This window comes from Ranitomeya variabilis, chromosome 1 (genome assembly GCF_051348905.1).
Source record: "Ranitomeya variabilis isolate aRanVar5 chromosome 1, aRanVar5.hap1, whole genome shotgun sequence".
Classification (NCBI taxonomy): domain Eukaryota; kingdom Metazoa; phylum Chordata; class Amphibia; order Anura; family Dendrobatidae; genus Ranitomeya; species Ranitomeya variabilis.
In genome coordinates this window covers 66,117,825-66,142,675 of record NC_135232.1, presented here as the reverse complement: position 1 = coordinate 66,142,675, position 24,851 = coordinate 66,117,825, and the positions used below count along the sequence as shown (strand labels likewise).

Here is a 24,851-nt window from a genome sequence, read left to right as displayed (position 1 = left end):
CATCATATTATATAGCAGTGTGTACTTACAATTGCTCATTTTCCCTTCTACCCAGATAATTCTTCTCTTTTCCATTAGGTCTACTACATCATGTGATTAAAAAGAGACTGATTCCTTCTAAGCCCTATGTAGAAACAGGAGGTCAATTTTTCCTGTGTGAGTCATCAGTCACTGTAAAAGTCCCTGGCAGAGCAAGGAGCAGCTGGGACAGGAGTTAAAGAGGGGAATGATAAATGCAGGGACAAGAGATTTCCTGTTTCTACATAGAGAAAAGAGAAGAATTATCTGGGTAGAAGGAAAATGAGCAATTGTAAGTACACGGTGCTGTATAATATGATTGCAATTTATTAAGAGGATAAAGATTTTGATGGGAGGAGGAGGAGTAGGGCTTCTTTAACATTAGTAGTCCCATATTTCCGTGTATAATCAGCCTGCGCAGCTTTCATGACATGCTGGAACCTGTAGTTTAACGCCATGGAGTCGCAATTTGCTTGTTTTGCAGATTTTACATTAAAGGAGTTTTCCGGTTTTCAAAAACCCTGGTCCCCTGGCTGTAATTTGTTTTCCAACCCTCCGCAGATCCAGCACTGAGTCTCCGCCATTGATCTGATATGTGTTAGTATCTGCAGTGCTGACATACCGTAGACAGCGCTGCAGCCAATCAGTGAGCTCAGCGGCTCTTGTCATCTTGTGCGGAGGCACTGAGCTCAGTTATTGGCTTGCAGTGCAGTTGAGGTGAAGTCAGTGCTGCAGAAAATAACACACAAGAAGCGGCAATGGAGACTCAGTGCTGGACCTGGGGAGGGTGAGAAAAGTTCAGTTTTTGGGGGTTTTTTTTACATAAACTGCAAGGGACAAAGGTTTTCTGAAACCGTAAACTCCCATATGAAATAACGGTTGGACGAGTCATCTGACAGCGGCTTATCTCTCATGAAAGCCAATGATCGGCTGTTGAAATTCCACCTGCCCGATCCTTCTCTCTGACATGGTCTTCTTATCTTCTGCTCCTGGGGCCCATGTCTGACCACGGAGTCATGTGCCATAAGAAGCCTCATGCTGGATCCGATGCCTGAGCGGAGCACATTGTTTCTCTTACACTTGTCACATTGTTTCCTGATGTTTAGACTTCTGGCTTTTGATGGTTTACGCCGAACTCCGGGAACTCACCATGAACTTCTTACACTTTGTGTTTCGAGATGATTGTTTTGTGTGGAGTGTTACTCCGTGAAGAGTGTGAGAAGGGAAGAGCGCTCTTTATAAATAAAGGCGTTCCTGGTGTGTCTGTATAGTGTATGGAAGGAGCGGCTCCAGGCTGTGCGCTCCATCCCGGGGTGAATAGTGCATGTCCTGTATGTCCACACCCCGAGACCCCCGCTCCACCATTCCTGGGAACATCACTTTAGGCTATGTGCGCACAACTTGTTTGAGTCGGGTAAAAGTGGCGAGCTTTCTTTCGTGCAGTTTTTGGAGACGTTTTTTGTTTCTTGAAGTGGTTCTGAAGAGTTTTTTTCCAATTATTTTTGCAAACTGTCTCTTCAGAGAGGAAGAGAACTAGAACTATAGCGCCACTATTGGAAGTAGCAATCCTAAAAGTCAATGTCGACCCTTTAACGAGCCTTGTCACATGACCAAAACCAGAATCTCAATTTTTTGCAGACACTATGTTTCGGGGTACTGCCCCTCATCAGTGCAAAGTGTGAGACCTGGTTTGGCTGTGTGGGAGGCGTCTGACCGGGAGCCCTCTCTGAAGAGACAATTTGCATCTTTCCCAGAGCATTGTGGCTTTAAGTCTCCTCATCTCAGCATGCTGAACATGTCACTCTCCGCAAGGAGAAACGATACTTCTTGGATTCCAATTGTTTTTGAAAGATTTTGAATTTATTTATTTTTTTAAAGTGTTTGTTTTACCTGCGGGGTGTTTTGTATCCTTTTGATTGGACGGTGCCAACTTTGGCGTATTCTCCATCAGGAGCCTCTGTAATGAAATGACAGGTAGTTTCTTTTTTTTCCCACCAGATGATTTTCAAAACCTGAAGTTGACGTAAAAAAAAAAAAAAGCTAAAAAAGACTAAACAGATGAACAGCAAAGTGGTTTTACAATATAAGTATAATATAACAAGAGTCTTTCAAGCATTTTTTGAGCATTTTTTCTGTCATCTCTGGAGCCTACCTGCTCCAAATGACTCCAGAAAATCCTCTGTGTGCACATACCCGCACAGTTTCGTTCTGTATGGGATGTTCAACGTTCTAAATATTTTTATTTATCTGGTAAATATTTACATTCTAGTTACATCCAAAGCTGCATTCAAAAGCTCTGTTGATTGGCAAGATGCTGAGCCCAGCAGCTCCCTTCTGCCCCCTGTTGGATCATATTTCCACATATCGTACCCTATTAGGCCCTGTTCACACGTTCAGTATTTTACATCAGTAATTCAGGAGTGGAACAATCGCAGGAAAAGTATAATAGAAACACGCCACCATTTCTGCATTTATCACCCACTCCTGGTTTTTGATTACAAATATGGCGCATTGTGAGAGATACTTTTTTTTTTGCGCGTTTCCCAATACATGGTATAGGTACTACGGGGGTTACCATTTCAGATTCAGGCCTGCCTAGCTTTAACAGGGTATTTTAATCTTAGTAGGTGTAATAATAATAATATTAGCAAATACCTCCTATTAGAAATGTAGTATAGTTCTTCTGATTACCCCATGTGGTGGACATTGCGGTAGCTTAGATATCCATGGTTACGACCACGCATATAGTGACAATTAACTGTTAGTGGTCGTAACCGTGGCTGCCTAAACTAGTGCAATGCCCTGCACATGGGATAAGTGACATAGCGAATCAGAAGAACTATACTCCATTTCTAATTGGATGTATTTACTAATATTATTATACATACTTCATATTGGGATTGGATCTTGGAGATGGGTATACCCCTTAAACCCACCGTCTACAAGTGTGGAGGATCTGTATGCTGGGTGGCAGGAGGGGAGATGAGGGTGCAATGCGTCATTTCTGTATGAAGGTAGATCTGGCCAGGGGTCTATAACTTTATTCAGGAGGTCTTCTGTGTGGAACGTATTGATTTTTAGGTTTGCTGAAGGAGTCATAAATGGCAATGGTAGTTCAAGCGAGAGAAGGCATCAGAACTTTTGTGTGGCGCATTAAGCTTTTCTTCCCTTTTTCTGACTCTATGCCAGACCTGTCAGTCAGTAAACACTAGTGGCCATTGTCAGGTACTGCAGCTCGGCTCCCATTGATATGAACGGGAGCTGAACTGCAGTACCTGAGAACGGCCACTACACTGCGCAGTCTGTGCACACAGGTCATAGCAGGAGCATTTATACCTGAGCACTTCCTCGGGGGTCTCAGCCGGAGTTTCTTGTACCTGGGGGTACGTAGTCCCTGTTGTGCACAATCTCTCTTTATTTGCTGGATTAACTAATCGCCCATTTGGGGGTCTCATCTTCTTAACATTGGGGGTCCCTAACTAGAGATGAAGAGCACTGCATCAGACAACTCCATTTTGTTGGGCTTACTTGTGGGACTGTGCTGGACTTGTCTTTTTCCAGGGGTCGGTAATCCAATCCGGTCACCCAACGCTCATGTGTTCTGAATTTGCTGTGGTTTTGGACATGATTGGGGCACGTGATTGGCTTCGGGGGCTCCATTTCACTTCTGCCCCTCATGAATAGACATGTTTGTGTTATTTCTTTGATATGACGCTACTTTGCCCGTTAATAAGTTAAGTCAATAACTTTTAATTAAAGTAAACAGCCTCACATTCTGAATTCTTACAGTAGCTAAGCAGCGGCTGCCGTATAATCCTCCCCCGGAGAGAATGACGGGCCGACATTATAACACGTGCTATTAAACGCTACGGACATCTTTACACAGAACTTTTTTTTATTGTTTATTTGATTCCTAAATGCAAAGTTAAGCAACTTTATAATTAGTCTCCATTAAAAATGTTCTGTTGCTGCGGAGTGTTTCCATTCTTTATCTGACGGAGTGGCATAGGCGCCCTGCTGGCTCTGTGCTCGCCCCCTTCCTTCCCTCAGTGTTCGGGCAGGTGCAGATGACCGTATTCTCAAAACATAGGATCGCACTCGGACCAATATTATCTATGGGGCCGCGCATATGTCCGATTTTTCCCTCAGATATACTCTGTCCAAGGAAAAAAAATTGCAGTATTGATCTGACACGCAAGTGAATGAGTCTGTGGAAAACATCGTACTGCACTCGGATGACATCTGAGTGCAGTCCGATTTCCATACACTGACAGAATGGCGAAGATGGAAGCATTATTTTCTCTATATTATCCTCATCTGAGAGAATTGAATTACACTAATCAAACTCAGATCGGAGTGTCAGCTGCATAATCGACGCCATTCTCTCAGATGAGAGAATCCATGGCAGTCTGCACCTGCCCTTAGACTAGCTCCACAGATCTGGAAATCACAGTCTGTGTACAGACCACGACATATAAGTATATTTGAGGCTGTTGAGTTCAGGTCAGGAGACCATCGACCAGTCCGTCCTTCCTGGATGCACTCGGACCAAGATTTGCAAAGTCAGCCTTAGTGATAGCATGAGGGCTCAGAAAACAAGTTGTAGACAAGGAGGACAGCACAGTACTGGAGCTGTCCTGAATTGATTAAGCTGGAGTTGTCCAGTAGTGGACAACCCCTTTAAATACGCCGCCTCGTAGCCTGATAGGGGGACACATATGTTCATGGTTTGACGAAAATCATACCGAAAGGAAATAGAAACTGCTTCAAGCCCATAATGCTGCAAAGGTTTCATTCGGATCTCTACACGTCTCCTCCTCTCAAATTCTGCAGCAGCCAAAACCCATCAAAGCCATTTGTGTGAACAAAAAACCTCCATGCTTGCTGTCAGAAACTGTAATATTCTTATTTACCTCCAAGGGCAAAACACCTATATACAATGGCATGTAAAAGTTTGGGCACCCGTCATCAAAATTACTGTTATTGTGAACAGATAAGCAAGGTGAAGATGAAATGATCTCTGAAAGGTCTAAAGTTAAAGAGCATACATTTCCTTTCTATTTTATGCAATATATATATATATATATATATATATATATATATATATATATATATATACTGTACTTTTACTTTTGTAAATGCTTTTTTGTAGCCAGACAATAGTCTTTCAGTTTCTGTTTGAGGGATTTTCATCCATTCTTCCTTGTAATATTCTTCCAGTTCTCTGAGATTCCAGGGTCGTCTTGCATCCTTTGCTATTTTGAGGTCACAGAATTTCAATGATGTTCAGATCAGGGGACTGTGAGGGCCATTGTACAACCTTCAGCCTGTACCTTTTGAGGTCGTCTATTGTGGATCTTGACGTGTGTTTAGGATCATTATCCATTTGTAGAAGCCATACTCTTTTCACCTTCAGCTTTTTTACAGATGTTATGTTTGCATCAAGAATTTGTTATAATTTCATTGAATCCATTCTTCTACCCATGAAATGTTCCTCATGCCATTGGCTGCAACACAACCCCAAAGCATGAGTTATATTTTAACCTCATCAGTCCACAGGACTTGTTTCCACATTGAACACATTTTTCAGGCACCACCTAGCTCATTATCAGGTGGTATGCTGTATATTAAGGACTGATTCAGACTGCAGTCAACAGTTTGGTGCCGTTTTTTCTGCTTTTCCACTTATTGCTCTTGTTTAGATGTATTTTGCATGCTTCTCACGCTGAATTTTATGGCGAGGATGCAGGAGAGGTTTTCTTCTGAGGACTCTTCCATGAATGCCATATTTGTACAGATGATTCTGAACAGTAGAACAATGTACCACAACTCCAGAGTCGGATGAATCTTTCTGAAGGTCTGTTTACAGTCAATCGGGGGTTCAGATTTGCCTCTCTAGCAATCCTACCAATTTTGCTTGGTCTTCCAGAGCTTATCTTGACCTCCACTGTTCCTGTTAACTGCCATTTCTTAATTACATTTTGAACCGAGGAAAGGACAACTTATAAATGCTTTGCTATCTTCTTATAGCCTTCTTCACCATTTCCACTTTCAGAGTGCTAGGCAGCTGCTTAGAAGAACCCATGGCTGCTGTTTTTGGCACAAGGTTGGAGGAGGCTGGGTTTTAAAAAGCTGGGAAATTTGCATCACATGGTCTTTCCTAACGATGGTAGTGAACAAGCCATAACCCTAACAGGCCAATTAAGGTCTGAAACCTTGGTCAAAGTTATCTGAGCACACAAATCTCCAAGGGTGCCCAAACTTGTGCATTGGCCCATTCTTCTTTTTCGTAATTTGTAAAATATAATATCTATCTATCTATCTATCTATCTATCTATCTATCTATCTATCTATCTATCTTGGGGTGGGGGCTAAAATGTAAAGGAAATGTGTCATCTTTAACTTTTGGCCTTTTAGAGATCATTTCATCTTCATCTTGCTTATCTGTTCACAATAGCACTCATTTTGACCAGGGATGCCCAATATTTTACAGGCCATCGGAGATCTAATACTTCTCAATGCTGAGGGTTTGCTACAGTTGTATCCATCATAGAGAATTCCCTGTGAGATAAACTGCTTGATATAGTTCATTGACACTGAAACATTGGGACAAACTATCGGGGCAGGAGAAAGATTTCATCTTCAGATGTGTTTATAATGGATACAATTGTAACAAAGCTTCAGCCATGAGAAGTATAAAAAAAGAGTTATGTTGACTTTGGATGTAAAAAATTATGAACCTATTTACTGATAGCAATCGTGCAAAAAGTGAGAAGTGAAACACAATTTATCTTAGACAATTTATACTGATTTAGCTTTTACATGAAATGGCAAATTAGCTAGAAACTGAGCAACCATGGAAAGTGTTAGTGCATTTTTTTTTTCACTGTTTAAATTTAGGGATTTTTTTATAATTTTATTTTCCCTGTTGCAGAAAAAGAGAGGCGTCTGCGAGCAAATGACCGGGAATTCAACCTCAAATTCAAGTATGCGGTGAGTTCGTGATCTGGAATCATTGTGGGAGATTTACTGAGCAAAATGCTCAAAGGTTCTGCCATTTACTGAAATCATAATTGTGTAAAGTTTTCATGCGCTTTCCATTTTTTTGCCTACTGTATCTACACAGGAGCTGTGGCTAAAGATAAATATAAATCTAAAGTATATATTGGTGTACGTGTACTGTAGCCATGAATTTATAGTATCAGGGTGTGACCTCTAATCTTTCTATGAAAATTCAACTTCAAAACTTGCCAATCTTAGATGTAGAATTATTGCGGATTTTACCCTTTGGCTTCTATTATGTATAATTCCATTTCTATAGTAAAGGCTGATACATAGGAAACACAGCAGAAAACCACAGAGGAAAGAAACAAATGTAGGAACTCCAAATTGTAGGACTTTTAAGTCCTCTTCCCATTCAAAATGGGAATGCCTTTATATTGGGATTTCTGGGTCTTTAATGTTGATGGCTTACCCTTAGGATCTGACACCAAGCTAAGGTTTTGGTGCTTTGTTTCTTACCAGACAAAGCACCATACATTTTAATGTGGTTGTAGCAGGTACTTCTGATGAGTCCTAGTTATTTGACTGGTACTAAGCTGCCATAAATTGCTGCTCCAGGCACAGTCGCCGCCAACTTTATAGTTCTGCAGGCTGGCAATGAGTGGGCATTTCATTCACTAGAGTGCTGTAGCCCCCCATTCAGCTGATCAGTGGAGTGGGGGAGCTGGACCCGAACAATCCGATATTTTAATGATAGGTCACCTTTATTATACATCCGTAAAACCACTCTAGCTCTCGGCTTGGTTTCCAGTTGGGTCGTCCGTGGCAGCCGGTCTTCATTTTTGTTCCCACATCCTTGGTGTTTACTAGGCCAGATGACGATATGACATCACGGGTTCGAGACACTTCATGACATTGCAGATGCCGGGCTCAGCAGTGAAGACCACCAGCCGTGGAGGACCGGACAGAATGCCACACTAGGGCAACACAAATTGAATTGCTCCTTTCTACCCCTAGATTAATGCAAAATAGCGCACACTGTGCCCCTTTCGTGGTCTGACATGTGGGTAGATACTTTAATGGTTCTGTTTGGGGGCATGTGCTCCACAATCATCCATAGAAGCAAGTTATATAATGTTTTTCTTTTCCGTGGAGTAAGACGCCTCTTAATTAAAAGCTAGTTATTAAAAGGCATCCGAACGGCACTGCCGGGTTTTAAGCAGATTATTTCAGGCCACAGGCTCTATGTGAGGATTATTATTTATACAATTATTTATCTACCTGTTGTAATTACACAGCCTTCTAATACATGGAGCTACATCATGAAACCGTGCATGTCGGGCGGGGAAATCCGCTAATACCAGGCATACTTGTGGAGGATTGATGACCGGGATTAGACGCCTGTGCAGTGCAGCCATGAGCCGCTTCTCACGAGGAGGTGATAGTATCCAGAGCAGGACACTACTACACCCAAATTCCAGTAATCCAGAGGCCACATTAGAGGAGATTCTAAACCATTGTCCTTTTTTTTCACCCAATCCAAAGTGCTTTCTTGCTCTGGGAAGTTCCTAATCTAACCTTTCTGTACTTTGCCAATGTTTTTAACGTTCAAAAAGTGCCGAGCGCCCCTGTGGACCCTTACAGGGTCATATTTATGAAAATTTCTAAAACAAAATCTATGCCATAGAAACTAATCACATAAAACAAAGCAGAGCAGTCATAAATTGTCCTGTCTCCCAGTTACAGATGAGGAGAGCAGACTGTCAGTCATTACATGTCTCATACTGGTAATGGCCCCTTTCATTTATAATAAGCTCTGGAGGCAGATTCTCAGAGAGATCTATGTCCGACCTATAGATCTTAACAGCTCATTTGCATATTAAGAAAAACGTAGATTTCTCTGGAACAAGACATCAGATTGCAGATATCAAGGCATCATTTATTCAGCTTTCTATGCTCTGAATGCCCATATAGATGGTTTTGGGAGGGTTGGTGCTACTGACAGATGCCCTGTAAGAGGTATTGCATTACTTAATAAATTTGGTGCATTTTACTACTGTTTGCTAACAAGTGATGGGTTATAGACTGGGAGACATGGGTGGTGCCTACATGGCAATCACTTAAAATCTTATCCCCTTAACGACCACCGATACGCCTTTTAACGGCGGCAGTTAAGGGTACTTATTCCTCAGTGCCGCTTTTTAATGGCGCTGAGAAATAAGGTTATAGTGCTCCCCAGTGTCAGAACTTCTTCGGAGTCTCGGCTACCAGGGGTAGCTGAGACCCCAGAGAACATGATTCAGGTTGGTTTTTACCGACTCCGGTGTTGCGATCACCATTATTCACGGAAGAGTGGCAACCGCAAAAAAAAAGTCTGATTTCCCATTTAATTTCTCTCTCCTCTGATATGATCTAGCACATCAGAGGAGAGAGAAATTAGGTCCCCCGAGCCCCCCGGTACTTCATGTGTCCCTGGACCCTCTTGCATCCCCTTGCTGTCTGCATCTTCTTCCAGGAAGAAAATGGAGGCACCAATAGGAAATTTTTCCTATTGGTTCATTTTGATCACTGTGATAGACCCCATCACAGTGAGCAAAATAAAAAAAATAGTAAATCAAACCCCCTTTATCACCCCCTTAGTTAGGTAAAGATAAAATAAAAAAAAAGTATTTATTTCCATTGGGGTTAGGGTTGGGCTAGGGTTAGGGTTGGGTCTAGAGTTAGGGTTGGGTTAGGGATAGGATTGGGCTAGGGTTAGTGTTTGGGCTAGGGTTGGGGCTAGAGTTAGAGTAGGTTTAGGGTAGGCCTAGGGTTGGGGCTAGGGTTAGAGTAGGTTTAGGGCTGGGCTAGGGTTAGGGTTTTGATGGGGTTAGGGTTGTGGTTATGGTTAGGATTAGGGTTAGGAGTGTGTTGGGGTTAGGGTTGGAGTTAGAATTGGGGGGGGTTCCAGCGTTTAGGGGTACATCAGGGGTTCTCCAAATGCGAAATGGCACCCACCATTGATTCCAGCCAATTTTGCGTTCAAAAAGTCAAACGGTGCTCCCTCCCTTCTGAGCCCTGCCATGCTCCCCACATTTGAGGAAATTGCACAACAAATTTTGTGGTCCATTTTCTCCTGATACCCTTGTGAAAATGTAAACATTTGGGTCCAAAGTAAATTTTTTGTGAAAAAAGTAAGATGTTCATTTTTTCCTTCCACATTGCTTTAGTTCTCGTGACGCACCTGAAGGATTAATAAACATCTTGCATGTGGTTTTGCGCACCTTGAGGGGTGCAGTTTTTAGAATGGTGTCACTTTTGGGCATTTTCTGTTATATTGACCATCCCCAAACTCACTTGAAATGTGAGGTGGTCCCTAAAAAAATGGTTTTGTAAATTTTGTTGGGAAAAATGAGAAATCGCTGGTCAACTTTTAACCCTTATAACTTCCTAACAAAAAAAACCCCAATGTTTTCATAATTGTGCTGTTGTACAGATGACATGTGGGAAATGTTATTTATTAACTACTTTGTGTGACACCACTCTCTGATTTAAGGGTACAAAAATTAAAAGCTTGAAAATTGCAACATTTTCACCAAATTTCCATTTTTTTCATAAATAAACGCAACTTATATTGAAGAAATGTTACCACTAACATGAAGTAGAATATGTCACGAAAAAACTAACTCAGAATCAGTGGGATACGTTGAAGCATTCCGGAGCTATAACTTCAGAACATGACAGTGGTCAGAATTGTAAACATTGGCTTGGTCATGAAGTACCAAATTGGCTGTCACCAAGGGGTTAATCTAAGTTCACGCTGAGTTTTTTAGTAGTTTTTTGGGGGGGAATTTCATCTAAAAACCTCTTCCAAAACTGCTACGAAAAGGATTGACAATCTCTTCTTATTTATTTCTATGGGAAATCCACTTTTCAGATTATATTGAGAGTTCTTAGCCTCTTTTATTTTTCTGAAAAACAAATTTTAGGAGAGAAAAAGTTTCTGTTTCGAATTTGAAGCGTCTCCTGAAGGATCTGTTCCAAATTAGCCACTGTCAAATCAAAAGGCTGCTAAAAAAGTATGCTTAGAGGGGGTGTCCCCTTTCAGATAATGTTCTTCCATGGGTGCAGTTTGTTATTAGCAATCCGGGCTGTACTCACCTTTGTCAGGTCCACCCGCGAGTCACTGCCACCGCGCCCGGTGTCTGGTATTGGCTACAGAGCTGAATTCACATTGATATCACGGCAGCCAATCAGCTCAGAGTCACTGAGATTATTGATTGACTGCAGTGCTGTCGACATGACCTTGTGAGAAGGTCACTGGTAAAGTACTGGAGGGGAGATATGTGTCTCTCAGGATGTTAGCCTCAGTGATATGAACCTGGAAAAATGCTCCAGCATAGTAAGTGCTGAGAGGGGTTAATCTGCCATGTTAAGAGCTGGGTTTTTGTGAACAGCTAAAGAGTGGTTGGGAGACTTTTCACCATAGCTCCACCCCAGGGTGCGGTCCAGAAGCTAAAAGTGGAGTCTTTGGAGTCATTCAGTGTATCTGGAGATGAGATCTCCAGAGCTGTGCTCATGTTACTGTAGAGAGCTGAACATTGTTTTTTTCCCTGAGCGGGCGGATCCCAGCAGCCACACAGACTGTACTGTATGTCATTTTGTTTTCCCGTTATACCAGAAGGGTTGTGTATGTTTATCTAATTTTGCACTGGTTTATGCAGCGCCTTTTTTTCAATAAACCAGTTGAAACTTAAACAGAAAGGGTTCCTGTGGCTGCCTCTGTGAGCAGCTGAGTGAGCCGACCTACCGCTATGTATACATATATGAATATATACTATATACTATACTGTACTATATATATTTCATTAACTGAAAGGGGACAACCTCTTTAAGAAAAAAATAACTGTTCCAAAGCTCTTCAAAACTGCTTTCGGAAAAGAAGGACTCCTCTAAACCTCCCCAAAAAGAACTGTTTCCTGATGTGGTTTGGCTTTAAAAACTCATTGGATTTGTCCAACTGAAAACACTCCGTGTGAACATAGCCTTAGAGATCGTTTTAGCTCAGGGGGAATGTCACTTCCTTAGTTTTACCTTTAATTACTTTTAACTATTTACTATTCCTCTTTATCGGGACTTTTTGCATCTGCGCCATGTTCTTTTTTTCTCCAGCTTCTTTTTCCATTATTACTCCATTGCCATCATCACCGAGCATAATATTTATTCCCCCCTCCTCCAAAAAAAAGTGCTTTACCGGACGTATGGTGACCGTTCCCACACAGTTAACATCTGATTGCACATCGCAGGGTCCTGTAATTCTCTGCCAGTGAAATATTCCGAGATCCACATGCTATAAACAGCGCTATCGCCATAATTTCCCTGTGCCCTGGGAACCGGACAGCTCCTCCTGCTTGATACACAGCCCGAGAGCACAGGGCACTGCCAGCGTGGGACCTGGCAATTACCGGGCATGCAATCGGATGATTGACGTGAGCTGTGTGTAAATGTTAGCTGTAGCTATATAAATCAGCACCGGGCGACTGGCAGTAAATAGACGGTGCATGAGCAGCAATAGCCGCCAGGAGGACTCGCTCAAAAGCAAATATATATATTTTTTTGTCTTTATGCTAATTTTCATTTTTTTTAAATAAAATTTCACCTTTAGTATCTATATAAATAGTAACTTTGCAAATTCTGTGCTTTACTTATTTTTTTGGGGTTGAAAACTAAGCTCGACAATACACATTAGATGAGACGGAGGTCTGCCAGCTATCTCTCCTGGCGGCTCCATGCACATGCTCGATTGCTGAGCGCTGCTGTCTTCTGTCTGAGAGAGCCGCTGCCAAGCACCTAGGGCGGCAACTTATCCCCCCACCAAGTAAGATGAGAGGCTGTTAAAATTTAGCTGGCTGGGTCTTTCTCTCCCCCAATATCATCTGTCATGGAAGTGTAAGGTTCTAGCAGGAACGCGGGATGCAGTGATGGGTTAACAGGTTTATTTACAGGGGAATACTCCACACAGGGAGGTGTAGGGTTAAACAGTGGATAAAACAGTGGCAAAGGATATGGTGAGGTGAGGAATTACGTGTCAGATAAAGGCAGGTCGTTAGCACTTGTGTCAGGAAGTCCTTAAACTGCAGCTCCTGCTGCGAACTCAATAACGCCGGCAACGGTTGGCGCGGTGTCCTTTCCAGGAAAACACTGTGGAACGATGGTCCGTCTTCTGGCGGCAGTGGTCAGTCTCCGGTACCTTCCACTGCCCCTTGTCCATATCAGTATAATGTGGCTAATAGAGGTACGGGCCACAGACCTGTACAAGCCCAACATGGCTCCTTAACTGTCTTAACTGGTGTGGTCAGACACCAAGGGTCAGGACAACTATTCTGTGCCCACGTCAGGGCGCAAGTGTCAGTTCTGTATGTGGTCTCTCTCGTGCAGCGCGTGTGCAGCACTCACTTTCACGTCATGTACAGCAACTGGTTCTCTCTGGCGGTCACTGGACACACACCGCACGTCCCGCTCTCCCGGGTCCCCGCTGTTGGCGGCGGGTGACACTGAACTGGTTGGTGCTAATGCTCCCTGACGGAGCACTCCTCTCTGTGGCTGCTGCGACACACGGCTTGGCTCCGCTCTGTGTGCACAGCTCTGCACAGCTCTGGTCTGCACGGCTCGGCTCCGCTCTGTGTGCACGGCTCTGCACACCTCTGGTCTGCACGGCTCTGCTCCGCATCGCCTCGCTCCGCTCTGCACGGCTTTATTCCGTTCTGCATGGCTCTCTCTGCAGAACGATGTCCCGGACGGTTTGTTCAACTGCAGCACATCCCGTGGCAGCGCCGGTACTCTGTCTCAGGATAGGGAGCGGAGCGCGCTGCTCACCCGACTGCGCGCTGCTCTTCCCTGGCACCAAACCCTCCTCCTGCTCGTGCTTTTTCCTTTTATCCCTCTGCTGCTGCTCACCCTTTTTTGGCTCTCCCCACCCCCTCCTGTCAGCAGGAAGCCCCGTCTCACTCATCCTTCCCTACGGCAGCAGGGTAAGGTCGCCTCTCTAAGGCTTCCCCCGGAGACAGAGGATGCAGTCCCTTGAGTTCCGGACCCGGCATGCAGGTACCCGCGGTCTGGAATATCTCCTTACAGAAGAGTCAGGGAGCCCCATGCACATTAGACTGCAGGCCAATCATCCAGCTGACTGTTATCTAATGTGTATGGGGCTGAACCTCCCTCTAGTTGCACCCCAATCTAAGACATGCAATCCCAGAGCTCATCTCTAAGGCTACGTTCACATTTGCGTTGTGCGCCGCAGCGTCGGCGCTGCAGCGCACAACGCAAACAAAAACGCGGCAAAACGCACGCTAAAACGCTGCGTTTTGCGCCGCATGCGTCGTTTTTGGCCGAAAGTTGGACGCAAAAAAAATGCAACTTGATGCGTTTCTTGCGTCCAACGCTTGCGGCCATGCGGCGCAAAACGCAGCACAACGCATGTCCATGCGCCCCCCATGTTAAATATAGGGGCGCATGACGCATGCGGCGCCGCTGCGGCGCCCGACGCTGCGGCGCTGACCGCAAATGTGAACGTAGCCTAACGTCAAGGCTTACAGTTAAATGGTTTACCCAGGACTGTTTTGGTTTTTTTTAACTATGGGGCCTAAAAACTAACAGGCAGATAGTTGTAAACTACCTGTCTGTTCTACCCGGCGCTGGCACTGAGCTGTCACTGCCGACGTCATGCTGATTGACAGTCGCAATGTGACAACGGGTAGCCGGCTGCCAATCAGCATGACGTTGGAAATCATACACATCAGCAGAGCAGAAGAGAAGCCGCTGCCCTGTGAACGTGACATTACCGGAAGCTGCAGAATCGCCAACAGGAGCGGTCTGTGAAAGCTTTGTGGCAGCAGAGATCTGCATCGGGGACAGCAGGCAGGTAGGTAGCAACTACCTGCCTGTTAGCACTTATGCCCATGGTAAAAAAAAAAATTGTCCCCCAATAATCCCTTTAATGACTTACAGTTGCTTGTGAGTCACAATAAAACCAAGGGCTTCTCCAAGGTCTATGAGCCATAAAAATTCAATTTACTGACATACGTTACTCATCATATCTATTCAGATTGTGCTATTTCACCCCGCCTCTAATTATATATCAGTACGTCCACTTTTGCGTTTCTTATACACAGACTGTGATGATGCCGTGATGAAAGGGACTGGCTGACTCAGATTATTATGAGAAGGAGGCTGGCTTGGCTAACGAGCTGAGCACAGCAGCCAGCCCCCTTCATACGCATCACTGACACACAGAGAGAGAGGAGAAAGTTTCCTGTGTCAGAATAATCATGGAAGTTGTGCTGCTGGGACTAAATGAAAGGGTCTGAAGTAGCATAATCTGAGCAAATTTTTTTTTTTTTTTTTTTTTCAATAATGTTTTTATTAAACTTTCTTAACAATACAAATATAAAATTTAGACAAAAAAAAAAAAAAAAGAAAAATTTGCACATTCTTATATCAATCAGTCAATGTTACGTTACATCACGAGCAATACAATGTAAGTAAATAGAATAATTTGCATAAACATAACAAATAAGTAAAATGGCTAATTTGAAAGATCTGTTCTTGGTCCTTAATATCTGTCACTGCCATATTTTGACGTTATGCCGGAATGGGCAAAAAAAAAAAAAACACAGAGAAGCATGAGGAAAATACTTAGGAAAATAAAGGGGGGGGGGGGGGGAGGAGAACACCTGAGGAAAATGGAGGAAGGGGGAAGGGGGGAGAGCACACGGCTTCCACTCCCACATCCGCAGGTTCATATGTCCCAAACCGCAAATCATCCTCACAGAGGCGGACGACCTGCTATTGTTTGTTCCAAGAACCAAGTAGTCATCTTAAAACAATCTCTGATTCCTTGCTTAGTGTGAGCCGGAAGAATCGCTATAAATGGTTCCCATGTGTCAAAGAATGTCTGAGTCCTTCTCTCTTTCTGGAGGGAAGCGTCTATCCAGTCCATTCTAAACAGAAAAGCAAGTTTCTCTAGGAAAAGTCGCAATGTGGGCACTTTAGGCGCCAACCAGTTTTGCAGAACTGTTTTACGAGCTGCAGCTGAGATAATAAAAAGGAATTTTTTACCATGGTATGGAATATGGACATCACTATCCGTAATATGACCAAAGAGAGCCCAGGCTGAAGTAAGTGTGATGTTATATGAGGTGTGCGTCAACACGAAGGTATGTATACGCTGCCAGAACAATTGAATTTGTGGACAAGCCCAAAAGCAGTGATAATGGTCCGCTTCAGGTTCCCCACATCTAGAACAGGCCGGGCTCGCCAGATTCCCCATCAGATAACTACGTTTTGGTGAAACATAGGTCTTGTGCAGGATCTGTAACGCCATTTCCCAATAAGAGACAGAAGGTATATATTTGAGTGCTTTCTGTAATGCCCGCAAGATAAGAGATGGTGTAAAGGAGACATCATCCACCTGCCATTTCGTAATTCCCACCCCTACGGTATCATACTGCATCAGAGGACGAAGGAATGTATAGTACTCCGAGACCAGACCCTTATTCCGAGTGCATGTATTTAACTTGTTCAGTAATTCGTCCTGCCAGTCATTGTCATTGAAAGCGTGTATGACACTATGTGCGTAGCTTTGCAGCTGCATGTAATGAAAAGGATGTGCGCGTATATAGTCAAACAAAGTGCATGCCTGAGCAAATGAAATGACAGTTCTTGTCTGTGTGTCAACTATGTCTCCAATGGATCGTAAACCCTCTCTCTGCCATCTAGAGAAGATGGGGTGTGCCTTTCCATCATGAAAACTAGGATTATTGGAATATGACTGTGCAAGTGAAACACCACTGGATAAGTGTAGCCTCCTACGCACCACCACCCACGTCCTCCACATTGACATAAATAAGGGGTTATTTTTATGGTCTGATGTTAGTGAGGGATAAGGGGAATGTAATAAGCTTACCAGGGACCCACTACCCATCAGAGATGACTCCACGGTATTGGATGAATACGTGGATGTACCGTTCAGCCAGTCCCTAAGGATCCGCATATTAGCTGCCAGATTATATAATTTAACATCTGGGAAATTGATTCCCCCATTAGTCTTAGGCTGTTGGAGGATGTACAGTCCAATTCTAGGTCTCCTTCCCTGCCATATAAAATTACGAAATAGTCGATTGATGCTGCGTTCATCTACGGGTCTGAAATAGAACGGCAGGACATTAAACAGGTATAGCAACCGCGGGAAGGAGATCATTTTTATCAGGTTTGCCCGACCTATAAAAGATAGGGTGAATTTGCTCCACGCATTCAAGTCGTCCTGCAGTGACTTGATAAATGCCTGCAGGTTGATCCGCTGCAGTTCTGCTGGAGATCTAGTAATTTGAACACCCAGATATGTAATAGATTGGGTTTTCCACTGGATAGGGTAATTTTGAGCCCACGTGGGTTTTGCGGGTCCTGTGAGCATCAGAGCTTCGGATTTTGTCACATTTATTGAGAAACCCACTAGTGCTCCCTTTTGCTCTACTATTGAAAGCAAAGGGCCCAGATTGACTTGAGGTCTTGACATAAAGATTAAAATATCATCTGCGAAAGCCATCGTTTTAATTTCAGTGTTCCCAAATTGTATTCCCTGAAGGCCTGGCCACTCCTGCAAGTACCTTAATAGCGGGTCTAGTGCCAGGTTAAAAAGTATCGGTGAGATTGGGCATCCCTGTCTTGCTCCCCTTTCCAAAATGATTGGAGGAGATAATAAATTATTTATGGATAGTTTAGTGGTTGCGTTACGCTGTATGGTGTGTAAAAGTCTAAGAAAAATATCGCCAAAGCCAATCTGAGCAAATTTGATAAACTATATAGGTAAGTTCAATTTTATTTTTTTTACAATTCATGAAGAGCAGACAGTATTGTTTTGACATCTGACAACTCCTTTATTGTCAAATTTGGCCTCTGTGTATTAAATAGGGAGCAGAGGCCGTAATTTATTATAAGCATTATGCCCTGCTGTTCTAACACTGAGTGATACCAGGCACTGGGCTCTAAGGACGAGAGCAGTGGACATGTAAGAGAGGCTCAGACAGGGAAAGTCCTGTACACAGTCTGATTACAGTGTACGGATCTTGGCTGGGCAGCAGTTGAAAGCAGATACTAAAGGAGCTTGAATCGTGCATTGAAAGAGCACTGCAGTAGGTATTTGGGAGAGGAGGAAGCAAAATCGGGTAATGAAGTATATTATAATATTTCATAACTAGGAGGATAACTAGGTAAAGAAAAAGTAATAGCTACTCCTTAAAGGGAACCTGTCACCCCCAAAATCGAAGGTGAGCTAAGCCCACCGGCATCAGGGGCTTATCTACAGCATTCCACTGCCTGTAACATGCTCTTTTAATGAAAGAAATAAAGGAATTATGTTTATACTTCCCTTCCTGCCTGAGATCTCTGGAGATTACTGTGTATTTCAACCAGCTTCAGTGGCGCACTGTGCATGACCGCAAGTTCAGGGGATGACTTCCGGTCATGCGCAGGGTGCGCCACTGAACCTGGGATGCGTTCACCCAGCTTCAGGGATGAAGTGACGCTGCCGAATGAGCGGTGCGCATGCGCTAGATTTGCATAAGCCGTGATGACGCCTGCTTGTACAAATTATGTCGCCCACAGGGGATTGATTACATGGAAAGAGGGCTGGCTAGCCTGGGGCAACTAATGTCCCATCGACTAGTCAAAGCTCTCATTAGCATAGGAAAAGCGGAGGTCATAAACGCTTTCATAAAGCATTTATTAACCTGAATTATGTTATACAGGGCTGGTTAGGGAGGGAGTGTAATCTCACATAGCTGAATGCGGCTGGATTGGAGGGCACGGGAGCCGGTGATCATATGGAGAAATCTGACTAGTCTGCTGACATCTTCATCCAGAGTCTCCATGCTCTGTTCTACACACCTTGTACATACACTCATTCAAGAGAGACCTGTCAATCAACTGGAAGGGGGCGGGGCTGTGCTGAGCCGGACTAGTCCGCTGCGTATAGTCCCAGGAAGGCTTTTTCAACATGCTCTGATTCCTGCTGCTCTGTGGTTCAGGCAGCATGAATTTAATGACTGGTTCACTTTAATTATCTGAAGGTAATGGAATTGATTATTAAAATGAAACCTGACTGATAAATTATATTTTTAATCAATGTCTTATCTCATGTCTCAACTATGTCCTTGTCCTCTGGGAAACTCTTAGATGTGGCATTAATGTGTGCTATGCTACCTGGTTGTGTAAGTATAAGGGGCATGATATTAGTGCCTGTTACATGACCTGTCGTTACCACTGCCTTGTGTAGGATGAGATGCAGGTAGTGTAGTATCAGTGCCGCGCCACCTTTCTGTATCACAGGACGGCATAGTGGAAATAACAAGGAGCGGGGTACCGGTGCCCGGTCACATCAGCTATCAATGCCACCACCCTGCATATAGTGATACAATGGGGAGTGTAGTATCAGTGGCACTGCTTATCTATATAATCGCAAGAATTTATGGCGTTAGTTCAAAGTACAAGAATAATAAGTGATATTTCCCTTGGTGACTCTTTGTATTGGAAAATTCCCATAAATTGGTGTTAAAGTCAAAGAGTCAGACTGCCTGGATCCTCAGATAGCTGTCTTCCTGGATCCCCACACATCTGTCTGCCTGGATCCCCACATATCTGTCTTCCTGGATCCCACATATCTGTCTGCCTGGATCCCCACATATCTGTCTGCCCGGATCCCCACACATCTGTCTGCCTGGATCCCCACACATCTGTCTGCCTGGATCCCCACACATCTGTCTGCCTGGATCCCCACACATCTGTCTGCCTGGATCCCCACATCTGTCTGCCTGGATCCCCACATATCTGTCTGCCTGGATCCCCACATATCTGTCTGCGTGGATCCCCACATATCTATCTGCCTTGATCCCCACATATCTGTCTGCCTGGATCCCCACATATCTGTCTGCCTGGATCCCCACATATCTGTCTGCGGGGATCCCCACATATCTATCTGCCTTGATCCCCACATATCTGTCTGCCTGGATCCCCACATATCTGCCTGCCTGGATCCTCTCAGATATCTTTCAGCCTGGATCCCCACATATCTTTCAGCCTGGATCCCCACATATCTGTCTGCCTGGATCCCCACATATCTGCCTGTCCCAAATAAGGTGCCAGAAATCCGCTCCCGATTCCCCACACCTATGACATTACCCCTCTACCAAATTTATGTAATCTACTTGGGGTCGGATAGGATTGGTGAAGAATATGCAATTGTATTAACTTGTTATTTGCAGCTGGCGACACCATCATGTGCCTCTAGAGCATCGTTCCACTGATCATCAGTGATAGTGGGTATTAGGCGTCGCCACTTACTTTCTACAGCGAGCTGAGTGGATGCAATTCTAGAATTTAACAAAAAGGTATATGGGGAGGATATCACACCTGTGGGTCCTTGAGTTGATAATACTCCTATCAATGGATATTTAGATATTCCCATTCTAGGTAAACGGGAACTGGTACATTATGGCGTGTCTCTGCTGCAGATATCTATAAAAGTTTCTATGGGGAATTCCGAACTTGACATGAATTTGTTCAAACGATAATAACATTTCGTTTTCAAAAATCTGATTAAGTGTTGTTATTCCATTTTGTTTCCTGTTTTAAATTCTAAATTTTAAATATCAGAAAATTGTCATAACAGAATATTCTGAATCATTGTATTTGCAAAAATAATATTTCAAAGTTTATTGAAGATTTCCCCTGACCCTCTTCCTGTGGACTGGGAGCAATGAACCTTGGCACAGTTATTAGTCCTTCTCTACATAGGTGCCACCTAGGGACACACACTGCTCCCATCTCTTTAAGCAACTGTAAACCCTTCACTTGTAGAAGTCGACAGGTTGCTCCAAAAGCCACGTTGTGACTTCGGAAATCAGTCTCATCTGGAAAACGATTGACCTTCAAAAATAACTTCATTGTTGGAAAGAGGTGGAAGTCCGATGTTGCGAGGTTGGGTGAATAAGGGGGATTCGTTAGAATGTCAAAGCCACAGGAGCATGCTTCCATTTGGGCTACATATGGGTTGTGAACTGAATGTGAACGTATTGTAAGACTATTCTTACTGAGTGTGTTGGGGGACACTCGCTTGGCCGCGATATTGAGCACACGGGCACGGGTTTTAAAAACAAAACAGTCCATACGGTTTATTATAGTGTCATAAACCGGGTTATGCACAGTTCCTTATGTACATCTCATGAAACACAACAGGCACCAACTGGTGATATTAACTTGCAGCTTTAAACACTTCATTTACAGCTTTGACTCACAGACACTGAACATGCTGGATCTCTCACTTCGTCCAGTTATCATGGGTGTCCGTACGCCGACAGTTCACCAATGTCCCAAGTCACATACAGCACATGTGACTCTGGGTCGCGGTCTCTACACCCGCTGAACCTCACTCCGTTCAGTTGCCGTGGGTTACCACACAGTTCCTGTTACAAGCACCAACAGCTTATGGAGATACCTTATAGGAGCTCCTGCTCCATCTGCTGACTCCGTGTCAGTCCTCTGGGAAAGCTGCCTCACGGGGATCACCAACTTGCCTTTGCGGCATAACCGAGTTAGTCCAGACCCTCCGGAGGACTGTAGCTTCCCCAAGTTCTACTGTGCGCTGCTCAGGGATCCGGTCCTCCTCCCAGGACCTCCCACGCCAGTATGTGCTTTCCAGGAAGCCTCCTCCCAGGCTTCCAACACAGGAGCATACACAGCCCACACACAGGCCCTCAGGAACCATGTGACCCACACCCTGGCCACACTATGTACCCGTAACCACACCCACAGTAATGGATCACATGGGCTGGCCACGTGATCCTGACATCACTGCAGGTCGATTCTCACGGCCTCAATACGACTCCGTTAACATACCGGGGAGACCATGCAGCGCCCCCTACCTGGTACAGGGGTCACTACATCACAGTATGTAGAGTTGTGAACTAAATGTGAACGTATGAATGAAGATGGGAGGCGCCGCCCCGCAGGTGAGTATAAAAAAAGTTATTTTTCTACTCTTACAAGTCGGGTTGGGGGCAGATATCAGTAGTGTAGCTACCGGAGCTACGCTACTGCAACTCGCGCCGATACAGTTACAAATTTCTGCGGCAGAGCAGGGAGAATCAATCTCCCTTCTCTGCCACTATGGGGCCCCTGAGCAGGCGGTGGGGCCCGGTGCCAGCAGTGGGCCCCCCGCCGTCATCGCATGGTCAGCTGTATCGGCATCTAGCCGATACAGCTGACCGCGGTGATGACGGAAGGAGCGCTGCGCTCCTTCTCCCATCATCCCCCACATCGTCTGACAGCGGGCGCGATGATGTCACCGCCCGGCGCCTGCTGTCAGGAGATGAGCGGGAGCAGGGAGCTCCGCTGGAACAAGGAGGAAGAGAGGTGAGTATTTATTGTGTCTTTTTTTTATGGGGGTTCTGTTTTATATACTGGATCTGCCTATGGGGTGTGTGCTGCCTTACATACAGGATCTGCCTATGGAGGGTGCTGCCTTATATATAGGATCTGCCTTTGGGGGGGCTGCCTTATATACAGGATCTGCCTATGGGGGGGTTCAGCCTTATATTTAGGATCTGCCTTTGGGGGGTGCTGCCTTACATACAGGATCTGCCTATGGGGGGCTGCCTTATATACAGGATCTACCTATGGGGGTGCTGCCTTATATACAGGATCTGCCTATGGGGTGGGGTGCTGCCTTACATACAGGATCTGCCTATGGAGGGGTGCTGCCTTATATACAGGATCTGCCTATGGGGGCTGCTGCCTTATATACAGGATCTGCCTATGGGGAGTGCTGCCTTATATACAGGATCTGCCTATGGGGGGGTGCTGCCTTGTATACATGATCTGCCTATGGGGGGGGTGCTACCTTATATACAGGATCTGCCTATGGGGGGGTGCTGCCTTATATGCAGGATCTGCCTATGGGGGGGTGCTGCCTTATATATAGGATCTGCCTTTGGGGGGGTGCTGCCTTATATACAGGATCTGCTTATGGGGGTGCTGCCTTATATACAGGATCTGCCTATGGGGGTGCTGCCTTACATACAGGATCTGCCTATGGGGGGTGCAGCCTTATATACAGGATCTGCCTATGGGGGGTGCTGCCTTATATACAGGATCTGCCTATGGGGGGTGCTGCCTTACATACAGGATCTGCCTATGGGGGGGGTGCAGCCTTATATACAGGATCTGCCTATGGGGGTGCTGCCTTATATACGGGATCTGCCTATGAGGGGGTGCAGCCTTATATACAGGATCTGCCTTTGGGGGGGTGCTGCCTTATATACAGAATCTGCCTATGGGGGGGTGCAGCCTTATGCTACAGGATTTGCTTATGGGGGTGCTGCCTTGTATTATATTGAGGACTATCTGGCACATTATACTATATGGAGGTTATCTATGGGGCCATCATACAGTGTGGAGATTACAGTGAAGGGGCCATTATACAGTGTTGGAGCCATCAAACAGTTTAGGGGCTACTAAGGGGTCAGTATACTGTGTGGGTGGTACTATACAGTGAGGGGGCATTATACTGTGTATAAGAGAGCATCATGCTGTGTATAGGGGAGCTGTACAGGGGGAGACTCTGGACATTTTTTAAAGTAAAGTGGGCACTTATTGTTATAGGGGAATTCAGGTTACTGTGACTATCAAAGGGGCCCACAGGGCATTATTACTTTCTAGGGACAAAATGTGGGCACTGTTTTCTAGGGCACTTGCTCCCAGCATTACTATATTATAGAGGGTTACTTTAGAATTTAGAGGGTACAGAGAACCACACAGCAGGGGCAGTAATAGGGACACATACGGCAGCAGCGGCTCAGTATTGGGGTACCAGGTGCAGTAATAGGGACACATACGGCAGCAGCGGCTCAGTATTGGGGTATCAGGTGTAGTAATAGGGACACATACGGCAGCAGCGGCTCAGTATTGGGGTATCAGCAGGATGAGGAGTTTGTGCAGGTTGGGAATAGATGGTGATGGCTGGAATATGAGAAGTGAAATGTGTCTTTGTTGTATTCTCTGCAGACTAGTTGTAGCTGGAAGAAGTTGTCATGTCGGTCTGGGCCAGATGGAAAAGACGTGAAAAGTGAATGATTCCATCAGAGAGAACGTCAGTGGGAAGCCATTATCTGTAACTGTGCTGTGATCTCTTATACGATCTGTAGGGCTGGTATCTACCACTGACCATATAGCGGTAATATCCATGTTGGTCTTGATATAGAGATTAGTTTCAGTAATAGCGCGGTCATCTGCTGAGGTTCTCCTCCACTATTAGGGTGCATCACCCAGTTGTTATCAAGGCTACCTGGTTAGGGGCCCCCCTGAACCAAAACCCTAGCTACGCCTCTGGCAGATATACAGCATTATAGAATGCTGTATATCAACCCTGAAAGGTCGTGGCCGTAACTTATATCGGCCAAAACTGATGACAGATTCCCTTTAATGAACACCCCTTGTATATTGCCAATAAAGCAATGTTAACAGCAAAACAAAACAGGAAGTTCCTGTTCACTCACTTTGTGTGTAGCTGGAGCACAGGTTTACTTTCACTTTGTAAGCTGACAGACAAGATGCTAAGATCCTAAGCTAAAAGAAATATCAGTTGTAAGCTGTTATTTTTGTTCCTGAATAAATATATATTCACTGTTGAACAGCTGGACAGTACAGACATTAATCTCCTGCTAACACTTTTGATAAGGCTTCTTAGGTCCTGGTGTAACAATAAAAAATGATACCTGCCTTGTTGTAATCCAATGCGCTAG

At 44.6% G+C, this 24,851-nt stretch overlaps 1 protein-coding gene across 2 annotated transcripts in view; it reads left to right on the top strand.

Moving 5' to 3' along the window:
- LOC143805334 (phospholipid-transporting ATPase ID-like) overlaps window positions 1-24,851 on the top strand; it is a 159,292-nt gene that overhangs the window by 75,651 nt on the left and 58,790 nt on the right. For both annotated transcript variants that reach the window (XM_077284563.1, XM_077284572.1), the window contains exon 3: window positions 6,953-7,011. In XM_077284563.1, the coding sequence (XP_077140678.1) occupies window positions 6,953-7,011 (59 nt within the window). The remainder of the gene's footprint in view (window positions 1-6,952; window positions 7,012-24,851) is intronic.